General features: G+C 49.4%; 7 protein-coding genes across 7 annotated transcripts; 3 read left to right on the forward strand and 4 right to left on the reverse strand.

The window, feature by feature from the left end:
* Positions 1 to 1,384: 1,384 nt before the first annotated feature.
* Positions 1,385 to 2,818, reverse strand: ATNIH1004_002582 (CFEM domain-containing protein; the record flags this gene model as incomplete). The annotated part of the gene is made up of 5 exons (XM_033567269.1): positions 1,385 to 1,665; positions 1,718 to 1,785; positions 1,836 to 2,218; positions 2,265 to 2,681; positions 2,729 to 2,818. The coding sequence occupies 5 exons, from the start codon at positions 2,816 to 2,818 to the stop codon at positions 1,385 to 1,387; spliced, it is 1,239 nt and encodes a 412-aa protein (XP_033429264.1).
* Positions 2,819 to 4,198: 1,380 nt separating this feature from the next.
* On the reverse strand, positions 4,199 to 7,207 carry ATNIH1004_002583 (putative C6 transcription factor; the record flags this gene model as incomplete). Its single annotated transcript, XM_033567270.1, has 2 exons — positions 4,199 to 5,750; positions 5,811 to 7,207. 2 exons carry the CDS (start codon positions 7,205 to 7,207, stop codon positions 4,199 to 4,201), a joined length of 2,949 nt encoding a protein of 982 aa, XP_033429265.1.
* A 3,797-nt stretch (positions 7,208 to 11,004) lies between these two features.
* On the reverse strand, positions 11,005 to 13,373 carry ATNIH1004_002584 (hydrogen/calcium exchanger domain-containing protein; the record flags this gene model as incomplete). Its single annotated transcript, XM_033567271.1, has 13 exons — positions 11,005 to 11,041; positions 11,091 to 11,179; positions 11,230 to 11,283; positions 11,329 to 11,342; positions 11,396 to 11,615; positions 11,679 to 11,986; positions 12,057 to 12,089; positions 12,143 to 12,390; positions 12,436 to 12,477; positions 12,525 to 12,572; positions 12,626 to 12,689; positions 12,741 to 13,289; positions 13,370 to 13,373. The coding sequence occupies 13 exons, from the start codon at positions 13,371 to 13,373 to the stop codon at positions 11,005 to 11,007; spliced, it is 1,710 nt and encodes a 569-aa protein (XP_033429266.1).
* Positions 13,374 to 16,432: 3,059 nt separating this feature from the next.
* On the forward strand, positions 16,433 to 18,240 carry GAS1_2 (glycoside hydrolase family 72 protein; the record flags this gene model as incomplete). The annotated part of the gene is made up of 4 exons (XM_033567272.1): positions 16,433 to 16,510; positions 16,585 to 16,622; positions 16,678 to 16,703; positions 16,772 to 18,240. 4 exons carry the CDS (start codon positions 16,433 to 16,435, stop codon positions 18,238 to 18,240), a joined length of 1,611 nt encoding a protein of 536 aa, XP_033429267.1.
* A 382-nt stretch (positions 18,241 to 18,622) lies between these two features.
* Positions 18,623 to 20,351, forward strand: ATNIH1004_002586 (putative MFS transporter; the record flags this gene model as incomplete). Its single annotated transcript, XM_033567273.1, has 6 exons — positions 18,623 to 19,075; positions 19,157 to 19,217; positions 19,282 to 19,532; positions 19,595 to 19,991; positions 20,059 to 20,190; positions 20,242 to 20,351. 6 exons carry the CDS (start codon positions 18,623 to 18,625, stop codon positions 20,349 to 20,351), a joined length of 1,404 nt encoding a protein of 467 aa, XP_033429268.1.
* A 151-nt stretch (positions 20,352 to 20,502) lies between these two features.
* Positions 20,503 to 23,087, reverse strand: ATNIH1004_002587 (transcription factor domain-containing protein; the record flags this gene model as incomplete). Its single annotated transcript, XM_033567274.1, has 6 exons — positions 20,503 to 21,207; positions 21,268 to 21,783; positions 21,830 to 22,490; positions 22,560 to 22,677; positions 22,736 to 22,798; positions 23,072 to 23,087. 6 exons carry the CDS (start codon positions 23,085 to 23,087, stop codon positions 20,503 to 20,505), a joined length of 2,079 nt encoding a protein of 692 aa, XP_033429269.1.
* A 1,099-nt stretch (positions 23,088 to 24,186) lies between these two features.
* ATNIH1004_002588 (uncharacterized protein) lies at positions 24,187 to 25,236 on the forward strand (the record flags this gene model as incomplete). Its single annotated transcript, XM_033567275.1, has 1 exon — positions 24,187 to 25,236. One exon carries the CDS (start codon positions 24,187 to 24,189, stop codon positions 25,234 to 25,236), a length of 1,050 nt encoding a protein of 349 aa, XP_033429270.1.
* Positions 25,237 to 25,748: the final 512 nt, after the last annotated feature.

Here is a 25,748-nt window from a genome sequence, read left to right on the forward strand (position 1 = left end):
CCAATTATCACTCATATCCATGCCTTGTCTTCGACATCAAGCTGATCTAGTAACTCTTGCAATTTGGTATCTAGTCTCTCATCTGTACAAAGCTTCCAGCTTTGTTCCTTCGAAACCTTGAATTCGGCGGTTACACCCACGCACCCACGCATGGACTATTTTTTCGGTCCCTTGTACTGTAACATTAAAATACTTAAAAAAAAGACACTATGGTTGTGGGAAAACCTTCAAAAGTAGTTTAGTGCTGCTTGCCATTACGGTCTGAGAAATAATCAAAGAATAAAGTTATACCATATGCCACATTCAAGGATTATAATATCTCAACAATGTATCGAGATGGCTTGAATTTTTTACATAAACTGATATAATGGACTATACATAGATAGTAAACCAAGAACTGTATAGTGTATGTTTCAGTATATTACAATGTAAGGATTTTAAATACAGTTGTATTGAAGCTAATTCTGTATAATAGACTAGGAATAACTTATAAAATTTAAATAAAAAAAAAGGAAACCATGTACTATATATATACAATATAGAACTTAGCTTCAGTACTATATTTCTAATAGTGGCTGAGATATTAGGGTCCAAAAAAACACGATTTAGTATGGCATACAGAGGTGTCTGGCTAACTTACATGTCCGGCTCGCTTACCAGTTACGTTAGAGGGTTAAAAGGTAAGGTAAAAGAAGACTTCCCTCTTTGTAGGGGGAAGGGTAAGCCGACCGGAGGATACCTCTTTCTTCAAGTACCATTGGTACCATTTCTAAATTAGCTACTTAGATTAATTGATTAATAGCATTATTATAAGCAGATTTTAGCTGGTTTATGCTCACATTCTTTGCCAAAGCGGCCATTCTTCATAACTGTGTTGGTGGAGGGGATGTATGGTAGGTGTAATAAGGGTTGTGGGTCAGGTGACTGCCAAGCGAATTTTGTCGGATAGTCGGCTAGTACCGAATAGGAAAGTTGACACTATCCTTAAAAAGGCGCTTAAATGATTATTTTAGATGGTTTCTTGAGTATACTGATGATCAACGTATGATCATTCTGTGATTATTATTATAGATAATTAGGTTGCTTCTTCTGCTAGGTGTAGGGGAGCTTGTTTTACCCCTCTTTTATGACATTGTTTACGTCACCATTTCCACCAGCTTATTTAACAGCAGGCCCTGAGCGCTCATTGAGCGGTGATCTGTTATGTGAAGTACTCACTGAGCAAGCCCCTGAGTACCTTCATTAAAGCAGCTGTATCCGAAAGGGGAAAGTCTCAGTGTCTCTAGAAAATCAAGTCCGTATAGTCACATATATATATGTTTGTCTTTGTCTTTGTATTTGCATTTGTATATCATATATTGTACATTGTATTGTACGTATAAGATCATCGATCTATCCTCACCAACTCCACCGAACTCGAGTCATCCCGCTGCGCACGCGAGCTATACTTAATCGAGTAAGACATAGTCTTAGCGATATGCCCATGTTTCGGCTCAGGGTAAGTATTACTCGGCGCATTACGCGTAGCGTAGGACTTCCGACCCGACGAACCGACCAGATCAGGCAGGAAATGATTAATCAAAGCACGGGTGGCGGGGAGACAAGCGCAGAGGACTGCGATCTGGACTTCAATGACGGACCAGTGTACGATGGGTTGGAGTTGCGCTATGTCCCTTAGATCAGTGGATCGATTTATGACAATGGAGGGAGGACCTACCGGTTTGGTTATTGGACCAGCGATTATTCCAGAAGACGACGACGCGGATGATGGCTACGATGGTGAGACTATACTATCAATTAGCATTAGCATTCGGAACATGAAGGATGAAGCGTACAGTAATCCCATAGCAAACATCAATCCCACGCCAACTTTCTTCCGCTTCGAGAGTTGCAATTTGGTGATCTCGTAAACGGGGGCCGCCACCATGGCTACGTCAACAAAGATATTCACCAGCGCATTTGTCAGGGTCACGGTGATGAAGTCGATGCATTGGCCGGACTCTTCGCCTGTCCATCCGGCCCAGGCTATATAAACGGGTATGCAGCGTAGCAAGTCGCATGTGAACCATGTTACAGCGATGGCGACGTTCAGGGCGATGACGACGTAGGTGACATAGCGGAAAAGACGGGAGGAGAAGATTCGGAGTAGGAAGAGACAGACGGAGATTTTGGCTAGGGAGATTTGGATTTTGTAGCAGAGGACGAAGGCGTAGAACAGCTGCAGACATTAGATAGATATATAGATCGGATGACAGATGACAAACCTTATAAACAGTAGTAATATTCTCAAACGGCACAATATCCCACATATCCTTCCCAAACCCATAATTGATCATAGACGCATTAATAATAAAGATAGCAAGAGCAATCCCATACGCAACGGTAATAGTCGAATCATCCCATCCCCAACCGCCCCCGAGATGAATGATTTTCGACACCACGCGACAGACGAAGACCAACGAGGCCAGAATCAGCGGAACCAGAGTAGCTGCCTCGACCGCAGGACGACCTCGATGTTCCGGAAAGCCACATTCGTCGGCGCGGAGTCGTTTGGTGACGAATTGCTCTTTGATGGTGCAATTGGCGACGATGCAATCTCCCAGGATCCCATCGAATAATCGGTTTGAACAGGCGCAGGTTGTATCCGAAGGTGAACAGTTGACTGTCTCTCCGCAGGATAGCTAGATTCGTCAGATGTATTAAGACAGAACTAGGGTTAAATACATACAGCGCATGCAGGGAAAGAATCGAGGTCGGGATCAGCGGCCGAACAGACGGCAATGCAGCAGCAAATGTAGAATAGATATTGAAAGTGCATGGCGATATACTCTATGACACATACAGAGGAAAAAAAAAAAAAAAAGAGAGAGAGAGCGAGCGAGAGAAAGAAAAAAAGAAAGAAAGAAAGGCGAACCAGAAGAGAAGAGAGGAATAGAAAAATAGCTACGTGATAAGGGTCTATCCCAAGACAGAGAGCCAGGAACTCGACTTCATCCTGATTCGTCTCCTTCGTCTCATATTGTGGATGATTCCGGCCGTGCGAGTCTAGTGGATGATGATCGTGTTTGATAAGGTCCTGTACTATTATTATAGTCTGTACTATTATTCTGTTGTACTATTATACTGTGTATTGTTGAATCAGATGTGTGTGATCATGACCATGTGTCCTATTCATTATTGTATAGCCTCATTTTCCTAATTACTGTCGGCAAGTTATCGTCACATTCCTGTCACCTTGCCCATGTCAGTCCTATCACTATTAGTAGAATCCATTCCACAGTAAAATTAATTTCATGGATCCACTCGAATCAAACTCTAACCATCCTCCAGGGGAAGTACTGCCGCACCAAGTTGATCATAACCGAGGCTTTCGTCATATCCCAGTACATCCATACAGAGTACACCCACAAACCACTACCCCCATACAAAGTACAATAAAACATACAAAGACTATCACCGGTCATCTAGTCATCAATAGTGAAAGAATCTGACATGCAGGAATAGAATTCTGCAGGATCTGACTGCCGAAATCTCGTCAAAGTCCACGGTAGAAAACTAGATTGAATCGGCTAAGTGGAGATGCCGAGAGATCCACATGCTCCACGGAGTATAATATATTAATTAATTAATTATGCAAATTATGATTCTATCATATTCTACGGAGTATATATATGTCTTATATTGTTAAAGACTATCTCATTCCAATATCAAGTTAAAACTACGAATACAAAGAACTTAGTAATCAATCACCGAGATCATATTCCAATCCTCAACTTAACCAAGTCAAGTCACAAGTAAAATCAGAATGTGTACATGCAAATTCGTAACAATTTCATCCCACGATAAAACAAAAAAAGAAAAATAAAATAAAATATTTCAAGTCAAAACCAAACGCCGCGCTCATCCAATTAGACCATACAGAATCCGTCCAGCCTCAGTCGCTTGCGCCCAGAAAACCAGCCAAAATCAGTCCCAGTCCCATACCATCCTCCGGATGCCGGCACAACGACATCCCTTTTGCCCATCCTCGTACGATCATCGTGAATCCGCCGTGGCGGCATACATATTCATACAATACATATCACGCAAAATAATGGTACAGATGAAAGGCTGCAGAGCCAGCAGATGTCATATCAGCCGAAAAAGAAAATAAAGAAAAGAAAAAGAAGTAAGGAAGAAAGCAATGAAACAGAGAAGGTCATCGAGAAAATTCGGTCCACACAGTGCTGAGCCATCCTGCCGGGATGCCCACCTCCGACGGCATCATCATTGCCCATTGTTCGTACTCGCATCCCTCCAGGAAGGCCAGAACGTCGTCACCACCAAGGCTGGTCGACCATAGCCCATTAGTGCTCACATTCTCCATGCCGTCCACCGTCACCGGTGGTGAGGCCCCGGGATGCCCGACGGCTCCGGGAGGCGGCAACAGGGGAAGATTATGTGAAGCCGTGGCACTGATTGGCGGGAGAGACTGGGAGTACGGCCCAGGCGGCGGTTGTGGTCGAGAGGTCAGCCACGAGTTGATGGGCTGAAGTCGATTGGACGGCGGCGGTGGAACGTATTGCGAGGAGGCTGGTCCGCCCGTCGTGGCCGGGGGATACGATCCGGTCTGCCCGATCGACGGAAGCGTGGGCGAGGAGTTGTTGTAAATGCCACCATCGGCATGGTGCTGCAGCGATGGAAGCGAGAAGGGAGATTGGGACTGCAAAGTCCGACCAGGAGGTAGCGGCAGGCTGGGTCGTCGTTCACCATCTGGCCCCGGCAATTGCATGCCGGGACTGTTGATCGGAACCCACGACTCACGGCGTCCACCGGCCCCGTCCATCGGCGGCTCTCCGGCGTCGCCAGTTTCACTGCGGACGGCGTTGCTGCCCGCATCGCTGAGGTTGGTTGCCCGATCGCTGGCAACTGCCGCGCCGTCCTCATCCGCAGCTCCGTCAGGCAACTGATCTTCAATGGCACCGAAATCAAGGAACAGCTTCTCAATGAGCTTGAACTCCTCTAGGCCGCCACCAGCGCCCCCTTCCCGCACCGGTCGCACGCCATTGGCATGAGCATCCGCCGCATCCGCCATCATATCCGACTTGCGCGAGTGACGGCGGAAGTCCCGCTTGACTTTGGTAAAATAACTGTGTAGTCGATTCAGCGTACGGAACCACCCCCGCGCCATCCGGAGACGGGCCCGCATGTCGCGCAGGATGTCGAGGGCCTTGCGAGCTTGAGCCTGGCCTTGGTGGTTCCGGTCGCCTGTCGGGGTCAGCTTTGGGGCCAGGATGCCCTCCGTGTCCATGTGGGGGAAATGCGCCGTGTAGACCCCTACAAAGGCGGCATTATAAACCGCAAACCCCACCAGAGGGTTCTCAATCAGCACGCCTCGGTCCTGGCAGATCACCACGAGATCCATCATCTGTCGAGCCGCCCGGACCAGCTCTCGAGCGCTCTCACGCCAAAATCCATCCGACGCGGGAGACCTCTCAGTAGGGAAGAGCGGCTCGTCCAGCGGGCCAACGGGCTCTGAACAGCGGACTGGGAGGAATGGAATATAAGCGCGGTGGAGAACGATCACCGAGAGGAAGTAAACCACGTGCATCATCGTATAGGGAGCTAGAGTGTTCTTGTACATGATGTGAGTGTCGGTGTTCCGCGGTGAATACTGCAGGTTGCGCGAGAGACTGTCCTGGAATTCCCCTAGCATCAGGCGGAGCTTTGCAAAGCGTGAGTCGGGGTGCCAGGGGGGAAACTGTTCAGTTCTGTAGGCCATTAGTTTTTCTGTCATCACACAACAGAGTGACGAAATATGAAGAACCCACCTTCTCCCACCAGCACAGGACCATTTCGCAATGCTTCCCCAAATGCGAATGATTCGGATAACGCGGCTCAACACTGCTTCTTCAGCTCCGATCTCCCACCGGTCAATCTCATCCTCGCTTGAGTCCTTCCGTCGGGAAATTGGGGACCACGATTTCGCATCCTGGGGTCCGTTGTTGGGCAGTTTATCGTCGTTGAAGCCGCCCAGACTCTGACGAATGCTGGGAATTTGGACGCCCTGTGCACCAAAACTTTGTGGACGACGTACAGTCGGGTCGCTGAGGCGCGAGGTGCGCACGCGTTCTCCAAAAGCAAAGGCATTGTCACTGGGAAGTTGAATACCGAGTTCCTTGACCCGAATCATTCGGGGCCGATACTTGCCGCTGCTGAGGCAGCGGTCCAGAAGGAAGCAGGCCCAAAAGGTGCGGCGCTTGGTCTCCTGTGCAATTATATCGTCGGACGTCTGTTCCTTGGGTTCAGTTGGTCGACGAGGGATCCCAAAGAGCTCAACTTCAGCCTTTAGGGGACCGTCGCGGGCAAAGGCATCATTCTCCAGCTCAAAGGGAAGACCCATTGCCTGGGACAGACGGATGGCCATGCCCACATATAGCCACGCACTCTTCCCACGACACATACCCCATTCATGGAGGGCTAGGATCAACAGCGCCTGCACTCGGGTCAGATCGGGGACTGCCAGACTGGCGCCGTCAACACCGGCCAGCCGGCTACGCAACGCCGTCGCATAGAACTCGGAGGCAGCCAGAGGGTTGGACGGGTTTCCTGGGGGGACCGGGGAGTGGTAGGCGACCAGTTGGGGGTGAAAACGAGCGGTGAGGGCCAGGACACCCAAGGGGAGTAATGGATTCGGATCCGGTTTCGGGAACGGCGGACTTTGTGCCGGATCGCGCGCATTTTCGGGGTTGGTCGAGGAAGCGGCTGCAGGGGCGGCGGTATGAGTTGGGGTAGGATGAACGGTGGAGTTGTGAGAGAGCTGTCGAATCTGACTCATGAAGGAGGCGGGATGCAGGAAAGGCAGGAGAGTCGCAAAATTGGACTGAAACAGGTCGAAGACAGCTTCCCAGACCTTGAGGGTCAGGACGGAGGAATCCAGCGCATCGAGGGAGGCCTTGGCTGCATCCTTGCTGGCGGACGAAGAAACTCCGACTGTCTTACGGGACCGCTGTCTCTTCGGGCTGTCCCAGTCGCCATTGCGATCCTCCCCGTCGCCCATCGCAGCGATGTCCCGTTTAGCGGCGCCACCCCCGGTGCCGATGGCCGGGGTAGGATAAACGCAATCTCGACCGGACGACTCGCAGGCGCGGCAGGTGGTATCGATACCGGCATTGACACATTTGATTTTGCTGCGACGGCAGCGAGCGCAAGCGATACTGGATCGCATGATGACGGAATGACACGGGTGCGAGAGACGGGGGACCCGTCTCTCCAGTCAATCTGAACGAAAATACGAAGCGGTTTATTCAGACGATAGGAGAAAGATAGGAGAGAGCAAGGAAGCAAGAAAGAGAGATAGGAAGAGAGGAATAGACGGAACGGGAGGGAGGGAAAGGGGGGGGGGAGGAGGGAGAGAGAGAGAGAGAGGAGAATGAAGGGGGAGGGACGAAGCCGCCTCAAGTGACCGACTGACTGCCGTCAGTTTGCTTTTCCACCCGCAGTATTTTCTCCGGTAATATTTCCCCGGGATTCCGGCCAAGCGTTGTTGCAGCAGTGGGCTTAGAGAAAGGGGGCGACGTGAGGTGGTAAAAGACCGACCTTGCCCGGCTTGGAGGGTTCGCGTGCGGTACGACAAGGTGCACGGGGTCACGCAGAGTCCGAGGACTCGTTTTTTTCTTGTGTCTCCTCCAGTCGGCAGCTGGGCAGCAAGGAGAGGCGAGAGAGAAAGAACCCGGGGTACAAGGGAGGGATAAAAATGAGTAGCTAATTAGAAAGTCGGAAAAAAAAAAAAAAAATGAAGAGAAGTAAAAGGGCCGGAAAAAGGAGTAAGGCAAGGGCTCAAGACAGGGCAACGAGGAGAGGAGGGGAATAGGAATAGTAATGGAGTAATAATAACACACAGAGGAAGCAGAGTATTAATGTCGGGGATCGGAACAGTGCGTGGGTACTCCTATGGTATGGAACGGAGACACGAAGGGAGAGAGAGAGAGAGAGAGACTGTGGAGAAGGCAAAAGAGCGAAGAAGCGGGAATAAGCGGAGTGTGGGGGAGAGACGAAATTCCATCAGGCCCAGAGTCGGGGCGCCGGACCGGCAACGCGACTGGACGAGAAGGACGAGAAGGAATGGATGGGATGGGGGGAGTCAAACGCCTTTCGGGTGGGGAGAATCCAATGAGAAAAAAGGATTGAAAAGCAGAATCGTTCCCAGACTATTAAGCGATCCATTTTATCTAATATTATTTTTTTTATTTCTTTCTTTTGCTTTTTGCGGAGGCCCAGCGTTAGTCCCCAGACAGTTGGCAAATGCAAGGACGCGACCGAGCCGGAGCTGCGGTGGAGCCTTTCCGAGTGCCGACGAATGTGATCGTGACCAGACCTAGGTACTGTCTACAGTTCTATCCCTACCTATCTTAGGGAGTAGGTAGGTAGGAAATAGTTCTCCCGTTGCAAAGCGTTCAGGTTGACTCCAGAGTCGGGTAAATTACACCCCGTACTGTTCTCCGAAGAGGCGGCTACCTGTAGTAATACGGTCGTAAACCGACCCGACGGTTTTTCCTCTAAGGAGGTCATCAAGAAGGACATTGCTTTAAGTATCAATTAGGTGCTCGTATATATAGGCCTAAAGATTAACTCCCGTGATTCTTTTCCCATCCCCTCAACTTCCAGAGTACTGTTCAGCGATCCAGATTGCTGCCGACGGTGGACCGACTGGGCGAATGCCGGATACCAGCAGCCGTGTGGAACGTCACTTGACCGCAAAGAATCTCTTACCTAACCGCTTCCGTCGGATCCATGAATCCTCATCCATGGATCCTTCATCTATCGTTCTTCATAAATACAAGATAAAAACTGCTATGGAACTACCGAGCGTACTGCTATAGGTATCCCGAGTACAAGTACAGCGAATAGACATGAACATGAGCCTCTAAACCAATGATCAAAATAGGGAGCCTCGAACCGATCACAATATTCACCGGACAATATATCTGACGAACCTCGGGTAAAGTTTACCCCAAAGACGACAATTTTCGTACCGGGTGCGTGCAGTTCAATGGATATTATAAGCCTAGGTTTACCGCTCTTTCTTTTTTATTTTATTAGTGTTTTTTTTTTGGCCGCCTTCCTCCCTGCGTCCGGCCTCCCCGCGGGGAAACAAGAGAACTTGGATCAGCCCTGGCCTGACTGGTTCTGTTCGTCCAGTTAGCCGTTGGAGAACAGAGATTGGCTGCGGGCAGCAGGGGTGAATCCCGATCGACACGGGACAGTGATTCTTGTATGGTAGGGAGTATGGAGTACTAACTATGGTATGCAGTACGGAGAACACCTGCCTTATACCATTCATCTCTTATAAATGATTCGTAGGATAGAAAGAACAAAGAAACGAGCTCAAATAATCAGATTCCCACCCTGACCTCCTCGTTGCTATGCTAGAAGACAGAACCCGACCCGACGAGAGATCGGAATTCCCAGACCGGCAACTCCCCGCCCATTCCAGTTTAACCGGCCGTCCCGTGGCTGCTGCTCGGGCTCAACCGGCGCCCCTGATTGGTTTCCATCGCCTTCCGAGGCACAAGCGAACCGACCCCGCAAATTCCTGGGTAGTGTGGTAACCATGAATAATAAGAATCGTGCCTGGTGTCGGAGGGGGCCGGAGGACCGAATTCAAGTCACTTGAACATTGATATCCCGAGGAAAATAAATAAATAAATAATCCAGATCGGGTAATAGAACGCGCACCAACGTCAGGTGGTCTGCGGTTTTCATCAAATTCTTTCATATATTGTTGAACAGTACAATTAATTACTGGTACCCTTACTCCATATTCAAGTATTCAGATATTCAGGACATCAATAGACAATAGGAAATGTGGTATCGTAGAAAATACTACTTACTACGGTAGTATCACTACGAAGGTCAGATGTGGTTCCGTTTCAACTCCTATCCTACCTAAGTCTGACTGACGACGTCTCCAACTCTACCCTAATCAAACCGAAAAAAAAAAAAAAAATGGCTCCATCGCAACCCACGCGAGAAGTCTCCACATTACTTGCCTTGGCCTGCCAAGTTCTATCCAAAAGGGTGCCCGTATTCTGGCTTGCTCTCATTTGTGGTCGAACGCCACAAAATGTTGCATCCAACCTATCTGGGCTAGTTCTGTCTACTTTAGTCTGGTCTCATCATATCGGCCGGAATATATCCTACCACTAAGTCTAACACTAACGCTGTTTGTTCTCGATCAGGCGGAACTGTTGGAATAAGTCCGGGGAATGTGGATTGGGCTGACCTATTATCATTTATCATTACCCTATACATATTCCCGGGGAACTGGCTACCAGGGCAAAGCGGGTACAAGGACGGTGTTATTCCGATTTTCGATGGACGGCGCTCCTTTGACCCGAGTTTTCTAGAACTTGGAAGGAAAAATCCCGAAATGAGATGGATGCGCCTTCCGACTGATACTGTCGTGTTGGACGGCTGTGCCGTGTTGGGTGGTGTGTATATTCGGAGATCTCCCCGTCTACTCCGTACTCGGTAACCTCATGATCAAACCATGTGCTCTTAGCCTTTATGGTGGAATCATGGTTGCTGACAGGGGTGTTATAGATGGTTGACCAATTGGGTGAGTCTACGGAGTAATATGTTGCCTGAATTCATCCATGTTTACTGAATCTCATACGAGGCTTTAATGATCATACCAAATGTGTCTCAGCACGCGAAACGTCCAAGAACCCTTGCGACAACATCCATAGACCCATATACTGCAGTCACTTGTGGACATGACCTCCCACACATGAAGCAAATGAATCCACTACGGAGCATAAGGTATACGGACCAGTGCTCTCCGACTCCAATATTTACCCGATGCTTGGACCGAGCTCGAATCCCGTTTTACTGTTCGGCCTGAATGATCGGATAAAGGGTTCCATAAATTTGATATCTAATATGGTACAGTATAACAAGAAGCATGGTCACCTTATTCCAACTAAATCCAACGCAGTACGGATAAATTATCAGCGTCGACTGCTATGCAACTTGCTTACCGTCCTGGGTGGGATAAAACCTTAGAAACCTGTTAGTCTGCCTTCTTCATCTAAAGACAGGGGACGTACCAAGACGCTAGAGCAATAATCAAGTACATCATCATCAGTAGAACGCCTTCCAGCCAATGTGACTTTCCGTCGGCAATCAGATAATTCACCTGTTCTGTTAGCTTGTCTCCTTTTTGTGTGGATGAATAAACAGACATACCAAGAGAACTGATACAAAGAGCAGAATCACTTGGAACGCATCAAAATAGAGAGTCTACAGAGTCAGTACCTAACTGGTTCATCATCTAGGAAACCATACCATTTCATCCTTCCCTAGAATCCAGTCAGTCAGCATATGCAACTCAACTAAAACCGATTCAACTCACCCATACACCATCCGAGCACAATAATCAGCGGCAACACCAATAACGCAATCTGCATGCTCGAACCCACCGCCACTCCGATCGCCAAGTCCATTTTATCCTTACAAGCCACAGTAACCGCAGTGGCATGTTCCGCCGCGTTTCCCACAATCGGCAACAGAATCAACCCAACAAAAGTCTCCGAGACGTTCCCTCGCTCCGTAAGAGCATGGATGGAATCGACCTACCCCAGCCTTCTATCAGTACTATACTTCCCATTCTCTCCGAAAGGTTGATATAAACAAACCATGAACTCCGCACACAACGCCACGAAAGCCGTGGAAATCCCCAGTGTCAGGAACGCCACCCAGATACTCAACTGCGGCTGTTCGGGCTCGTCCTCCGGGTCCTGCAGCTGCATCTGCTGCGCGTTCTGACCCGCCATCGTCGCGCTCATCTTTCCGATCTGCGCAATCCCCCGACTGGCGTCACCGCCGGTGATCTTCTGACGACGCTTTTCCACCTTCGGACTGGGTTGGTTGTACATCTCCGTGTGGGATTTTAGTTGGAAGAAGAGGTAACATCCGTAGACGACGAGGAGGATAACGCTGGTTCCTGGGATGTTCAGTTAATACTACAATTTATATACACATACATGTATATAAATATGTGATGGTGAACATACCTCGCGACAGCTGAGCGACTGCCGTACCACCCGCTATAATCTCATCAATACCCTGTCTAACTATATCCTGTACGTGGAGAACTCACCCTGTGACCATTGATGAAACGCAGTAGGAATAATCAAACTCGCCACAGCCAGCGCAAGAAGACTGGCCGCCGTCTGGGCGACAACTGGATTAAAATGCTGTTCGAGACGGTTGACACCGCCGAAGAAGAAACACATCCCCATGACGAGCAGCAGATTCGATAACATACTCCCGATCAGGGAGGTTCGGACGATATCGTACTCCTTATGCACGAGAGCGATGATCGCTACGATCAATTCGACGGCGTTTCTATCATGGCTTAGTTACGTGGTCTGAATCGTCAAGGAGACTTACCCGAAGCTAGCGTTTAGAAGACCACCGATGGTTTCTCCGGTTCTGAAATTATTAGATCGGTCGAGGGTAAATTGGAAGGGTATGCGTACCGCATGGCGATTTCTTCTGTTCCGTAGCTGAGCATCGCTGCGAGGGGACTAGATCTGTTAGCATAGATACCCTATCCTGTCTAGTTTGGATAGATACACACATTATAGCGATGAAATTCACCACGAAGACAGCCACCGGGTCGACATCCACATAATTCAACGCAACTAGGGAAGATCAGCACGTCTTCCATTGTTCAAGAGCCCCGGAACACTCACTTCCCACCGGAGCAGCCAAAATGAGCACATTCACCCAGGAATTGAACACCGTCGCCTTAAGCTGACCCACAAGAGTGAACTTCTGTCTATCGCGACCCTTGACCGAGTCGGACGAATCACTCGGCTCATCAGCCGCAGAATGCGCAAACCTACCCAGGAGGGTTCTCCTCTTTCGAGCGTTCCCATCCCCATCCTTGGGATTATCCGAGAACGAAACATTGATAGGTTCACTACTGTGCATGGACGGCTCGGGACCTGCTTTCTCCACGCTATCCACCTGGCCAAGATGGTCATCAGTCCCCGCTGACTCAGGGGGATACGTATCAGCATGGTCGGGACCCGTCAGTCCATCTGTCATGTCTCTGCGCCGACGACGGTCCTCAGATAGATGTACATCGCCCGCGGAACGGACGGGAGCGAGTCTGCTTTCGAGCTGGATCGAGTTCGACCGACGAGGTCGCGCCCGGAACTTCTTGAAGGGGTTGTGGTTGGATGGTTCACCTTCCGAGTCATACCAGGCTAGGTTTCTGGCCTGTCGGCGGTAGATATCTTGTCAAGATGCATGTTAGCTGGATAACCTGTCGATGAGAGACAGGGACAAGGACAAGGGGACAAAGGAGAAGACACACGCATTTCAAATACGAGCGGGGACGCTGTACTGCTTGCTCACTAAACGGGATTTGGATACTGTATAAGGATTAGGGTCCGACCTGCATAGATAATAAGTACGGAGTGTTGAAGTGCCAACGTGGACAGAGGACAAGGGGGAGAGGGGTCCGTAGATATGCCCCTTGCCAGCTTTAAAGAACCGGGCTGGCGGGCAGGACGTAATCCATTGGGCAAAGGAGACAACATACAGTGACGTGGTGGTTGGTCCCAATTGTGTATGCCTATACGGCTTACGGAGATGTGGCTGGAGCGATGGACCTCTGCGCCTCAGGGCCACAACATAAGATGTCTTGGATGGTGATAAGCTTCCTCGGCGAGGAAAGAGCAGAGTACAGAAATTGCCCAGGTTTTAAGAGACCAGATCAGAATAGTATTAAGTTAAAAACTTTGCGCCAAAGCTTAAAATATTTTAAAGGCAAATAAATCAAGAATGTGCAGTATCACCAACATGGGAGAGGCAAATGAGTGACGTGAAGGACACCAGTTAAAAAAAAAAAAAAAAAAAATAAAGGTTGTCACATACTGTACGAAGTACAAAAAGGGGCAGGATTAAGTTTCCGTCGGCATAATAATCAACACGCACATAAAATGAACTAGTAATCCGCGGTGCTCGATGTGATTTGGTGCAGTGCAGGTCAAGCATTGACACAGCCAAACTCCGTCGTCGTACATCTTGCTCCCTGCTCAATTAAATTCCTGGGATGAGCGGTCTGAAGCGACCGTAGTAGCCAATGACTCGTGGAAGAGAGGGTAATTCACTTTTGCTAGGGAATGATGGTGGCTTTCATTCTCATGTTCCGCTTCTTTGAGCTCCACTAGTCTCTGTACTAAATTGATTAGGGTTTGTGTCGTACGCGATCCAGGGTCTGCCACTAGATCATGTCCTCGGGTTTCTTCTGCCCGATCTTGGCGTCATCTGACTTTTGAGTTTTTGACTTTGACGTACGGAGGACAGAGTATGGAATATTGAGAGCTATTGAAAGCTGAGTAGATCGTGGCATTATGGCATGACGAGAACTTTGGTGGTTCACTCAAGGTGAAGCAGCCCCTGGCTGCGGCTAGTGGGTCAGAGCACAGACGCTACCATTGAAGATTCTGCATATTTTGTCTGTATTGGGAGTGCCCACTGTTGGCCAGCTCGTTGTGCAGTTTGTGCAGCGTTCAGAGGCTTGGTTCTCGTGGCTGGTGTCTGCGCCACAGTTACATTCTGAGGAGACCGTTACCAAGTCATAGGGAAAAAGGAATCTGTTGATATCATGGTGTATAGTGATGCCTATATCGAGGTCTGTCAAAGCACCTATAGACTAGAGATGTGACCAACCACCTGATTGGGTAACTAGGCGAGACTGTATGACATTGACATCAGACAGTCATTGGCGACTACAAGCCCTTACTGGATGGAGTCTCTATCCACTCTCAACGGAGCGTGTCCAAATGACAAGGGGATGATCTTCTGCGCTGTCTAACATATCCGGTATCCTCAACAGCCTAGCATCAGTTGCAACGTCCTATGACTATGGAAGGATGGAGGAGGGTTACATGGTGGGGTGAGGAATAAGACCTCCTTACTGGAACTGGATTCCATCCTGGACTGGACCGATGTCGGTTGAGTGATTAAGCTGTTACTCGAAATTGAAGACATAAAGAAGAGTAGCGAGAAAGAGATGTGATTTATAATATCAGATACCAAGGGTCCTAATTCTCCAGTCTCACACTATGCATTTTAATGTGTTTGTCGAGGTGCCTCACTGATTCCCCCTGATGTCTCTCCTATTCTGGTGGATCTGCTACGCTACGAACATGTATATTTCTCGAACCCACTCAATCATTTCTATGGCCAAGTAGTTGTTTCATTGCTACATTTCACTGAAGCCAAAGAGATTACAGTGATAGTAGTGGTCTCTGCTGTGACCTTTTGATGAACTGAAGGGTAAATTGAATATTCCGAGTGTTTCAGGTGTGGTGGACCCAGGCATCCAATGGTTGGCCTGGGGCGAGACACTGGGAAGATGTACTATACCGTCCTGCGTATAGGATTGCCACGGGGCCCACACTGCCACCAACACTGCCTCACTTCGAGGGGATCCTAATAAGAACGGAGGAATGTCTATACAACTCGACCAAGTCGCCATAGACACTTATAATTAACGTCAGTTCATGTGAGGTCCAGATCCTGCCGAGATCCACCGTCTCTTATACTCCTTACAGTATTCTGTACAGTACCTGTAGCGGTCGCGGTCGTGGACTGTACATCACAGGGACACAGAATGAGTCCAGATACGAGGACATCCAATTATATTTTAGACACGTTTTTGGGCATCCACTCTACAGGAAACGACAAGCAATGATTGGCAAAGCCAAGTACAAGACAAGCCCGGACACCTGTAATACCACTGCAATAATACCGACGGGGCCGAGGAGGCCAATCAGGAGAAAGAATCTTAGTGTCTCAGGGTCCTACCCACGGTTGGCGCATTATTCTTAGAACTATCCATACCAAGTTACCAACCTGCTGTTCTCCTGGATACAACGGCGTAGAAGACTTGGCAAACAACTGCGACCGATGATCGACTATCCCGCAGACGCTGTGAGAATATATCAATCAAAGAGGCCAGGGAGAATGGGAAGATGTCAATTGTAGAATAGATAACAAGGGCATCATCAGGAATTATCTCAACGCCAGCTTTCGATCGTCCCTTCTGATCAACAGGGTCCAATTCAGGATTACGTAGCTCTGTAATACAGGGGCCTGTTTGCCTTAGTCCCCAAATAGTCGCCCCTTCTCCTCCTTTTCCACTTCTCCCCTCTCTCCTCTCTTCGTACTTCTTCTCCCCATCACTCCCTTCCTTCGTTGCTTGTGCTTCGATTCTTCCATTTCATAGTCCACGGCTCAGTGTGTCTGCCGTCAGTCATTCGTTGTCTTTAATCAACTCTTTTCTTGCCTTCCTTACCACCTCCGGTGGATATCCCTGACCGATCACCAAATTCCATTCTTTCGTCTTCGTGAATAGCCGTTTCCCATCATGAAACTTTCTCTCGCCCTCGCTGGCGCTTCGCTCATGGGCAGTGCCCTGGCGGCCCTGCCTGCGATCGAATCCAAGGTACACAATATCAGCCTGTGCAGCCCAGTGCAACCTTGGGCGCATCACGTGTGCTAACTGAGCTGGTTGCGTAGGGAAAAAAGCTCTTCTTCTCCAACAATGGCACTGAGTTGTAAGTGGGTTTGGGGACACTGGGCATTGAGTAGATCACTGACTGGCCTCGACAGCTTCATTCGCGGTGTCGCCTATCAGCGTATGTGAACCGATCCAGAACTGCGGGGATTCCAACAGGGTTAGATAGACGCTAACAGTATCCTTCAGAGGAATATTCGGCCAATGGTAGCGCCAGTGACAACAAGAACTACAAGGATCCCCTTGTGGATTTGGCCAACTGCGAACGTGATATCCCGTACCTGCAGCAGCTGCGCACCAACGTCATCCGTACCTATGCCGTTGACCCCAAGGGAAACCATGACGACTGTATGAAGAAGTTGGATGAGGCTGGTATATACTTGATCACCGACCTGTCGTCCCCCTCGGAGTCCATCATCGACCAGGACCCCCAGTGGAATGTGGATCTCTTCGAACGGTACACCAGCGTGGTCGACGCCTTTGCCAAGTACAGCAACGTCATTGGTTTCTTCGCCGGCAACGAGGTCGCTCACAAGAAGAACTACACCAGCTCGATGGCGTTTGTCAAAGCCGCTGTCCGTGATATGAAGAAGTACATCCGGGCCAAGAACTACCGCGAGTCCTTGTTGATTGGTTACGCCACCGATGACAACGCCGACACCCGTGAGGACTTGTCTCAGTACATGGTGTGCGGTGAAGCGGATGCTCGCATTGACATGTTTGGTTACAACATCTACGAGTGGTGCGGAGACTCCAGCTTCGAGCGCTCTGGCTATGAGGCCCGTACCAAGGAGTTCCAGGACTATCCCGTTCCTGCATTCTTCTCCGAGTACGGATGTATTGAGCCCCGCCCCCGTAAGTTCAGCGACGTTCCTGTCCTGTTCGGTCCCAAGATGAACAACGTCTGGAGCGGCGGTATTGTCTACATGTACTTCCAGGAGGACAACAACTACGGTCTGGTGTCTGTCGACGGCAACAAAGTCAACACTCGCAGCGACTTCTCCTACCTCTCTTCACAGATGCAGAAGGTCACCGCTACCGGTGTGAAAAGCGCCGACTACGCCGTCAAGTCCGCTGCGCCATCGACTTGCCCCACGGTTGGCAAGGATTGGGAGGCCTCCGAGAAGCTCCCTCCTGCCCCCAACCCAGACCTGTGTGACTGCATGATGAAGTCCCTGTCCTGCAAGGTGAAGGACTCGGTCAAGGAGAAGGACTACAAGAAGCGGTTCGACTACATCTGCGCTCAGATTGATTGTGACGGCATTCAAGCGGACGCCACCAAGGGCAAATATGGCGCGTTCAGTGTTTGCGACGCCAAGCAGAAGCTCTCATACGTCATGGACCAGTACTACCAAGCCCAGTCCGACAAGAGCCAGGCCTGCGATTTTGACGGCAATGGCCAGACTCAGGACGCCAGCCATGACAAGGGCACTTGCTCTTCTATGTTGAAGGAAGCTGGCCCCAAGGGTACTGGCAGTGTCACTGCGTCGCCCACCGCTGGGGGTGGTAGCAACGCAGCCAGCACCAGTGGTGGCTCCTCCACCTCCGAGGGTGCTGCCGGAGTTACCTCGCCGATGGCCGTACACGTTGGCAATTGGCAGTTCGGCGCTTACGCTATGAGTGCACTGGTTGCCGGTGTTGGCATGGTCCTGCTTTAAGGGTGAGATGGTATTTCCACCACGTGACTCTGAAGGGTGCAGATGTATTATTGGAGAGTCCTGAGGGTTTAGGAGTACATAGTTATCTTATTCAAATGATATTCGTTCTTTGTTTCCTATGCGGGATAGTCTAGAGTCATAGGGGTAGCCAATGTAACGGTGTCTAAGCTCCACCTCGGCGAGGGTGACCGAGATGTTCGGTCCCACAACGTGATGCCGATATAGTATATTATGGAGTGAAGTAAGAAGATAGTCAGTTGTAGTCATTATGATCAGTATTCCTACCTTGATTGTTCCTCTCACCTCTCTTCCTTCTTCCTGCTTTCTTTCCCATCAATTTACAGCTCTCCCATCAACTTATATTATCCTCTATACCTAACTAATGGAGGATCTCGAATCCCAGCTCGCAACAACAACAATCACAACCACCAAACCCCTCCCAGATGGCTACTCTCTCCCCCTCTGGCGCAAAAACGCCATCCTCTTCATCGTCAGTTGGATGGCTCTAGCAGTCACCTTCTCCAGCACCTCCCTTCTCCCCGCAACTCCAGAGATCGCACATGATATCCACACCACGTCGGAGACCCTGAACGTCACGAACGCGGGCGTGCTATGCGTCATGGGCTTCTCGTGTCTCATCTGGGGCCCATTGAATCTACTCATCGGTCGACGATTTTCGTACAATATCGCCATTTTGTTCCTGTGTGCTTGTTCGGTCGGCACTGCTGTCGCTGTTGATATGCATATGTTTACGGCCTTTAGAGTGCTGGGTGGTTTGACGGGCACTTCGTTTCTGATTTCGGGACAGACGATTTTGGCGGATATTTTTGAGCCCGTATGTCCCTTTCTTTCCCTCCATATCTGGTTTTGTGTGTATAGTGTGTAATTGATCGATGGCTGATTGTTGATTGAGTAGGTTGTTCGTGGTACTGCGGTGGGATTTTTCATGATAGGAACGGTGACGGGACCGGCTGTCGGTTTGTTCTTCTCTTCTTCTTTCTCTTCGTCTCATGGAATCGAGTAGAACTAACTAATAGGAAGGCCCGTGTATCGGCGGTGTCATTGTCACTTATGCCAGCTGGCGCATCATCTACTGGTTGCAAGCCGGCATGACGGGCTTCGCTTTCATTCTGTCTGTTCTCTTCGTGCCGGATATTAACCAGGAGAGAGGGTCTACCTCTACGGTTGAGAAAGTTGATCCTTCTCCACGACGTGGAATTGCTGAAATTATTCGGATGTTTAATCCAGTCCATATCATGAGATTGTTAATCTATCCGAATATTCTATTGGCGGTAAGTTCCATTCCATTTTATCTACTGTACATGTGTCATGGATAGGAGACTAATAATGATAGGATCTCACGTGTGGTCTTCTCTCAACGTTCCAGTACGCGATTCTCACGTCCGCTCGATCAATATTCAACCCTCGATTCCATCTCACCACCGCCCTGGTCAGCGGTCTCTTCTACCTTGCTCCCGGGGCCGGGTTCCTCATAGGAAGTATCGTTGGTGGAAAACTCTCTGATCGGACGGTGCGCAGCTGGACCGTCAAGCGAAACGGTGTGCGCCTACCGCAGGATCGGCTGAATAGCGGATTAATCACTTTACTGGGCATGTTGCCCGTCGCGGCCCTGGTGTACGGATGGACCTTGCAGAAGGAGATAGGTGGTATGGTCGTGCCGATTGTAGCGGCGTTTTTTGGGGGTTTGGCGTTGATGGGGTCATTTAATAGTTTGAATACTTATTGTGCTGGTTTGTCTCTTTCCCCTCACTTCCTCCTTTGCTTCTTTTCTCAATTGCGTATGGCTAATGGAAGTAGAAGCTCTTCCGGAACAGCGAAGGGAAGTTATCAGCGGAAAATACATCATTCAATATATATTTGCCGCGGGAAGTAGTGCCCTGGTGGATCCAGTTATTGATCGTATCGGGGTGGGTTGGACATTTACAATCTGTAAGTCGTGAAGATAACGTCCCTTTCGATCGGGTCACTGATGAGATATAGGTGTCGCGTTCTCGATTATCGGAGGCTCCTTGGTCTTTCTTATCACCCGCTGGGGACTGGATATGCAGCGGTGGGTTGAGAGGAGGGTTTCTATTGATCCGAAGGAGTGAACATATTTTTTAATGTTATAATGACTGACAATGATAGACTGATAGACTGATGTTAGAATAATAATAGACTGATAATAGAGTGATGATAGAGTCATAATAAAGTTATGATAGAGTGATGCTAGAGCGATGCTAGAGTTATAGAGAAGTAGAGTTATATTCTCTGACTCGTATAAAAGCTATCCTCATTCAGAAACGTATCCACCGGATGCAACAATCCCAAGTCGAAATCTGACTGTGCCAGGAAATCTTGCATCGTGGGTTCGAGAAATGTTATTGCTGTCGTGAAACCTGGTACCGCAGCTGTGCCGGTGCCCATCGACAAAGGGTAGGGTTCGTCTTCTGGGGTTAAAATGGATGGGTTTGGGACAGCTGTACCTGTGGAAACTGCTGGGATAGGGGTAGATTCCACCGAGGGAATACGTGCGTGAGTGGGATTGGAGGTACTGGTGTGAGGGTTGGTGGTCGTCATCCCCCGATACCGATCCAGACATTCCTTGACCTGTTCAAGGTTCATGTAGAATTCCGCAGCGGCGAGATTCCCATTCTCGCTCATGTAGCGCAGCACCTCGACGCTGGTTTCGAAAGCCCCGAGGTCGGATGGACTGCCGATGGGGAGGAAGCTGGCCATGGCAAGCACCAAGGCGAGCGAGAAAAGATAGTGTGCGTGGAAGTAGCCGAAGACCGGCAACGACGCATTGATCCATTTGGTGAGAATAATCGAGTACGAGTGGCGCGCGGCGTGGATGCACGCTTCGCCTAGTGTGAGGACGGGCTGGGAAATGTCGCTGGTGCGGTTGGACTCGCTGAGTTTGATCAGGAGGTGAAGCAGAATCGGTCGAGTGGCGAGGATAACGCACTGATTGGGTTCAGTTTATAAACGTTCAACGTTCACCATGGGGAGGCATGGGATACCTACCTGATTGAATGCCAAATGTAACGAACTGATCGGCTTCCGATTCAACTCCAAGTCTTCCTCATTCAGTCGCAGATGCTCTGGCAGCGTTTCCACCCAGTTCTTCAATGCCTTCAACAGTTTCTGCACACGCTGTAGGAATGTTTCGCTGTACTTGCGTCGACTATATAGCTTGGCGGTGGTCTCGCCCACGATGCGCGCCAATTCGATATTAGCCTTGAGATAATCAGTATCGGAGAACTGGTCCCCGTGCAGTTGCGCCGGGCTGACGTTGGATGGCATGTCAAGATGGATGTCCTCGTCGAGGATTTGCGACGGCTGTCCCATCTTGGACGCCCACATGCGGTCGAAAACGTAGATAGTCCACCATATACGCACCCGATGCTGTCGCTCTACCGGGTCGATGAGCTGTGTCTCCGGAATGTTGTGGTTTAGCCCGATGGAGAGACCAAGACGCATGGCTGTCCCGATCAACACTAGGGCCGAATGGCGCCGGTTGAGGTAGTATGAAAAGAGGCTCTGATTCCATCAGTCACGGCCGGAGTTGAAGTCGAGGGAAACAGACTAGTAGCAGCAAAGTCTCAAGATGCGTAATACTCGTCCGTTCCGGCGGCACCTGCACCAGACTCAAGGAGCGAGCGAAATACGCCGTTCCTGGCACCCTGGACCCAGCGGACAGCTCGGCTCGCATGGCGTACGCTTCTCCGAATGCAAACAGCGCAAAGAACTTGCACTTGTTGACCGTACATTCAAAGTCTTCAGTTCGGTAGATCTCCTCGAGCTTTTCTAGCGTCGATTTGTGCAGCACGAGATGGTAAATGTAGCCAACCTGTCGCAACGCAATTTTGACCAGTAACCTCGCCTGCTGCAGGCTCGGCCATTGAATATTGGCCGTGCTGGCCTCCGCGATGCTTTCGTCCTCGACATACTGCGTACGCGGTATATGCGCGGTTGCATTGTTCCCTGTCAGAAAGCGACGGAAACGAGTAGCAAACGCTGTGCAGGCTGCCTCACCGACGTAGATAGGCGGCGCGGAAGGATCATAGCGATGAAACCAGGCACGATCCCCGATAAGCGGGTTGCGCACGCTGGTGTTACTTTCGTCGGGCGCGTCGGCAGGTTGTGGCGGTATGGCTTCCGGATCCTCGCGATCTGCTTCGGTCTGGGTGGCCAAGGCCGATTGCTCTCTCAACCGTCGGTTTTCTAATACAAGTTCGTCCAAGTAGCTTGATTGGTGGATTAGATCGTAACCCGGATATCGACCAAACGATGCGTAATAGTTACCTTTCGCTCACCCTGACCTGTCGGTCTCGACGGGTGTATTCGCATTCGTCGGCGCAGCCCACCTGTTGACACTTGATGCAGGGTTGATCTCCTGAGCATTTGATTTTGTGTTCGTGACAGCGCTGGCAACTAGAAGATGTAATCTATGAGTACAAAGAATTTGATATGTTAGGCAGTGAGTACGCACGCCACAAACGTCCTTCGCTTTGACGGCTCCTCCCTAAAAGGGCCGGAGACTCTGCTGTATCGCCTACGGTTCATTAGTCGGGTTAACTGCGTGCCTGATAGTCATCCAAAGGGTAGCGATGCATGCGGACCGATGGGTCTTGATGATGAAAAGACAAGCCTCGGTGGAGAAGTGCCAAAACCGAGACTCGGCCCAGGTCGCCGACGGAGGATGTAGGTAATAGGCACGTGCTAGTTAGTTTACTAACCAGGATCTGCTAAGACCGGAAAAGGACAGTGCTCAAGGGCGCGACCTCGGCGAAGTCCATGTTTTCCTTTTGTCTTTCTAACTACGCACCTACTGTATCCTCCATCATACTATATGCCGTTGTTTTATGGCTTCCCTTTAGTTCAGTTAGTCAACCTAATTGAATTGCTCGTTTGACACTTCTTCGATTACGCATAGAATCGGCACAATACTTTGTGTATAAACGGACATTACACTCTCTGTATTTCCATGGAGAGGCCTGATATACTCAATTACATAGAGTTTCCGGCAATAATTGTCTAGACTTCTGTGAGAGATCAAGATAGTAAGCCTGCTCCTCTAGTTGAGCTCTTCTTAGCCATTGGACTCTAGGACATCTTTGCTAATTTTTACTGTGACAAATACCTAATACCACTTGACCACAAAAAGCACCATGGGCTCCAGTATTATATATCATAAAACTGAGTGTCAACTATTTTTAATGGATCCGCCCCTGGGTCCGAGTCTGAATCAAGGTCTCGGTGACATCCGTTGTACCACTGATAGCAGTTGTTAGATTTAAATATGGTTTTAAAACCCACACCGCATATCAAGCGATTCAAGAGAGGACTAGGAAGGCTCTAAGAGACTCGATAAGTATTGTACCTTTGTTCAATGTTTCTGGGCTAGTTGTTCATGGGTGAATAGAGGCTTGTGAGCTGGCTATGCATGGCAGTCTTGAAATTCCAACATCAGATAGCGACTTGAAAAATTCTTTACGCAATTTTCGAGTACAGAGTCAAACGTACTGCGGTATGCATTGAAGATCTGAGACACAGTCTAGAGAAGTCAGGCGGCAAAAAGATTGTTCCGTTGCAGATGTACTGTGATATTTGCTATCTATATGCATTCTCCGCAGAAGTACAGCAGAAATAATGGGTACATAGCTATATATTAGTTATTTGTAGTTAGTATTAAATAGCATAATTAGTGCTGTACTAGACTTTATAGAGGTATCTTAAAATTCTAATGCTATTTATTGTCCAGAGTCTGATTGTCGCTAATCCTGTACAGCAAGGCGTCACCAGTGCCAAGAGCATAGGCAGAAACCGCTAGTCATGGGCAAACACTAAACATTCTAGGATACATAAATAACTTTATATATCACGGCTTCATGTCTTAAATGCCTGGTCTAGATCAACTGTTCTTCCACCCTACTTCACACCATGAATGTCAAATTCTCCAACTTCCAGTCCCAAAGCCCCCTCTTCTCTATTCTCCCCGCCGAACTCCGCACCCAAGTCTTCAGTTACGTCCTTTCCGACTCCCTGGATATCACTCATCCCTACAGCAAAGACACCTTCTACACGCGACCGGGATACACTGCCCCTATACTCTCACACACTTCCCTACTCCGCACATGTAAGCGTGCCTACCATGAAGCATGGTTCATCCCCTTCGTTTGCGCAGAACACACCTTCTATCTGAGCTCGGAGGTTCGATCACCGGGGCGTCTAGCCCCGAAGGACCTCCAGCAAACGCTCGATACCATGCATGAGCAGCATGGGAAAGTAGAGGTCAACCGCATCCGCGTATTCGCGCAGCTCTACGCACTTGAACCCGGCAACAGACTACAAAGTATCCTCGACATGGACCACTTCTATCCCAGACACGTGACGCTGACCATTCGCTACACGGACTTCTGGTACTGGGAGAATTGCGAACCGCTCTATATCAAAGCAGCATGGGTGAATAGGGTGCGGTTCCCGGACAGCGTGACTCGCTTCACGATGGAGTTTGAGAGCATAGAGCGTCGGAAGAATGAAATTAACTATATCGCGTCCGAAGCTGTGGGGCGGTGGTTCTTCACTCGACGGGATGGACGCGTCCTCACGGCCAAGAAGGAGGACATGACGGTTTCGAAATGGACGGGTAGCTCCACGCTAAGTGAGCAGCGGTGGCTGCGCGACGAAGTCCATCCGGGTCAGTTGGATTATCACGTTGTCACAGTGAGGTGGAGAGTGGCGAGTGATGACGAGGCTAGCAAAGTCGATCGCGATACGCCTAGGAAGGATCTGGCGGTGCCGGAGGGGTTTCTTCAGCCACCACCCAGTTTTACCACGATGGTTTCTGTGTGGCAGAAGGATCTGGAAAGGGCGAACGTCCCTGCGGATCTGCCCGCGGAGGAGGTTGTCAGGGTGATTGATGAGCTGCATGCGGCGGATCAATTGAGAGTTCGACAAAGGCGGAGTATCCGGACGCCGAGGATTCGTTAGTCCTTAGGGTTGCAACAGTACGTAATGGATTGGTTATGTTCGCCACCTTGGATACATATTTCCTTGTAATAGTGGGAATAGGGTTATATATAGCAATTGGATAAAATATCGGTTCGACTGAGTGTTCAATTGAGTTGAATGTTCTCATTTCTACAACCAGATAATCATACATTTAATGGAAATCAATGTATCTTCTATAGAAAAGGGTACCTTATAAGCAACATAAATTCCACATGAGATCCACCAACAGGTTATGCGTGATTTCTTCCCTTGTTCTACAGTTCTAGGAACCGCCCCAAACTGGTCGACAAGAATTGCTCCATCTGGACCGACCTGGAAGTTTCTCACTAGTTCAAAGCTGCATACTCTACTTCGACTGGTGGGAATGACGCAAAGCATACAGGGATACGAAGTGGCTAGACTATTCTATGGGGTCAGGACGTCTATAGCCTATGCACATATAGTACGACGTGTGCATTATATGCCCTTGATGGCTTGCAGCAGTTCGACTT

Source organism: Aspergillus tanneri, assembly GCF_003426965.1.
Source record: "Aspergillus tanneri strain NIH1004 chromosome Unknown AapTan_1_pilon_pilon_pilon, whole genome shotgun sequence".
Lineage (NCBI taxonomy): Eukaryota > Fungi > Ascomycota > Eurotiomycetes > Eurotiales > Aspergillaceae > Aspergillus > Aspergillus tanneri.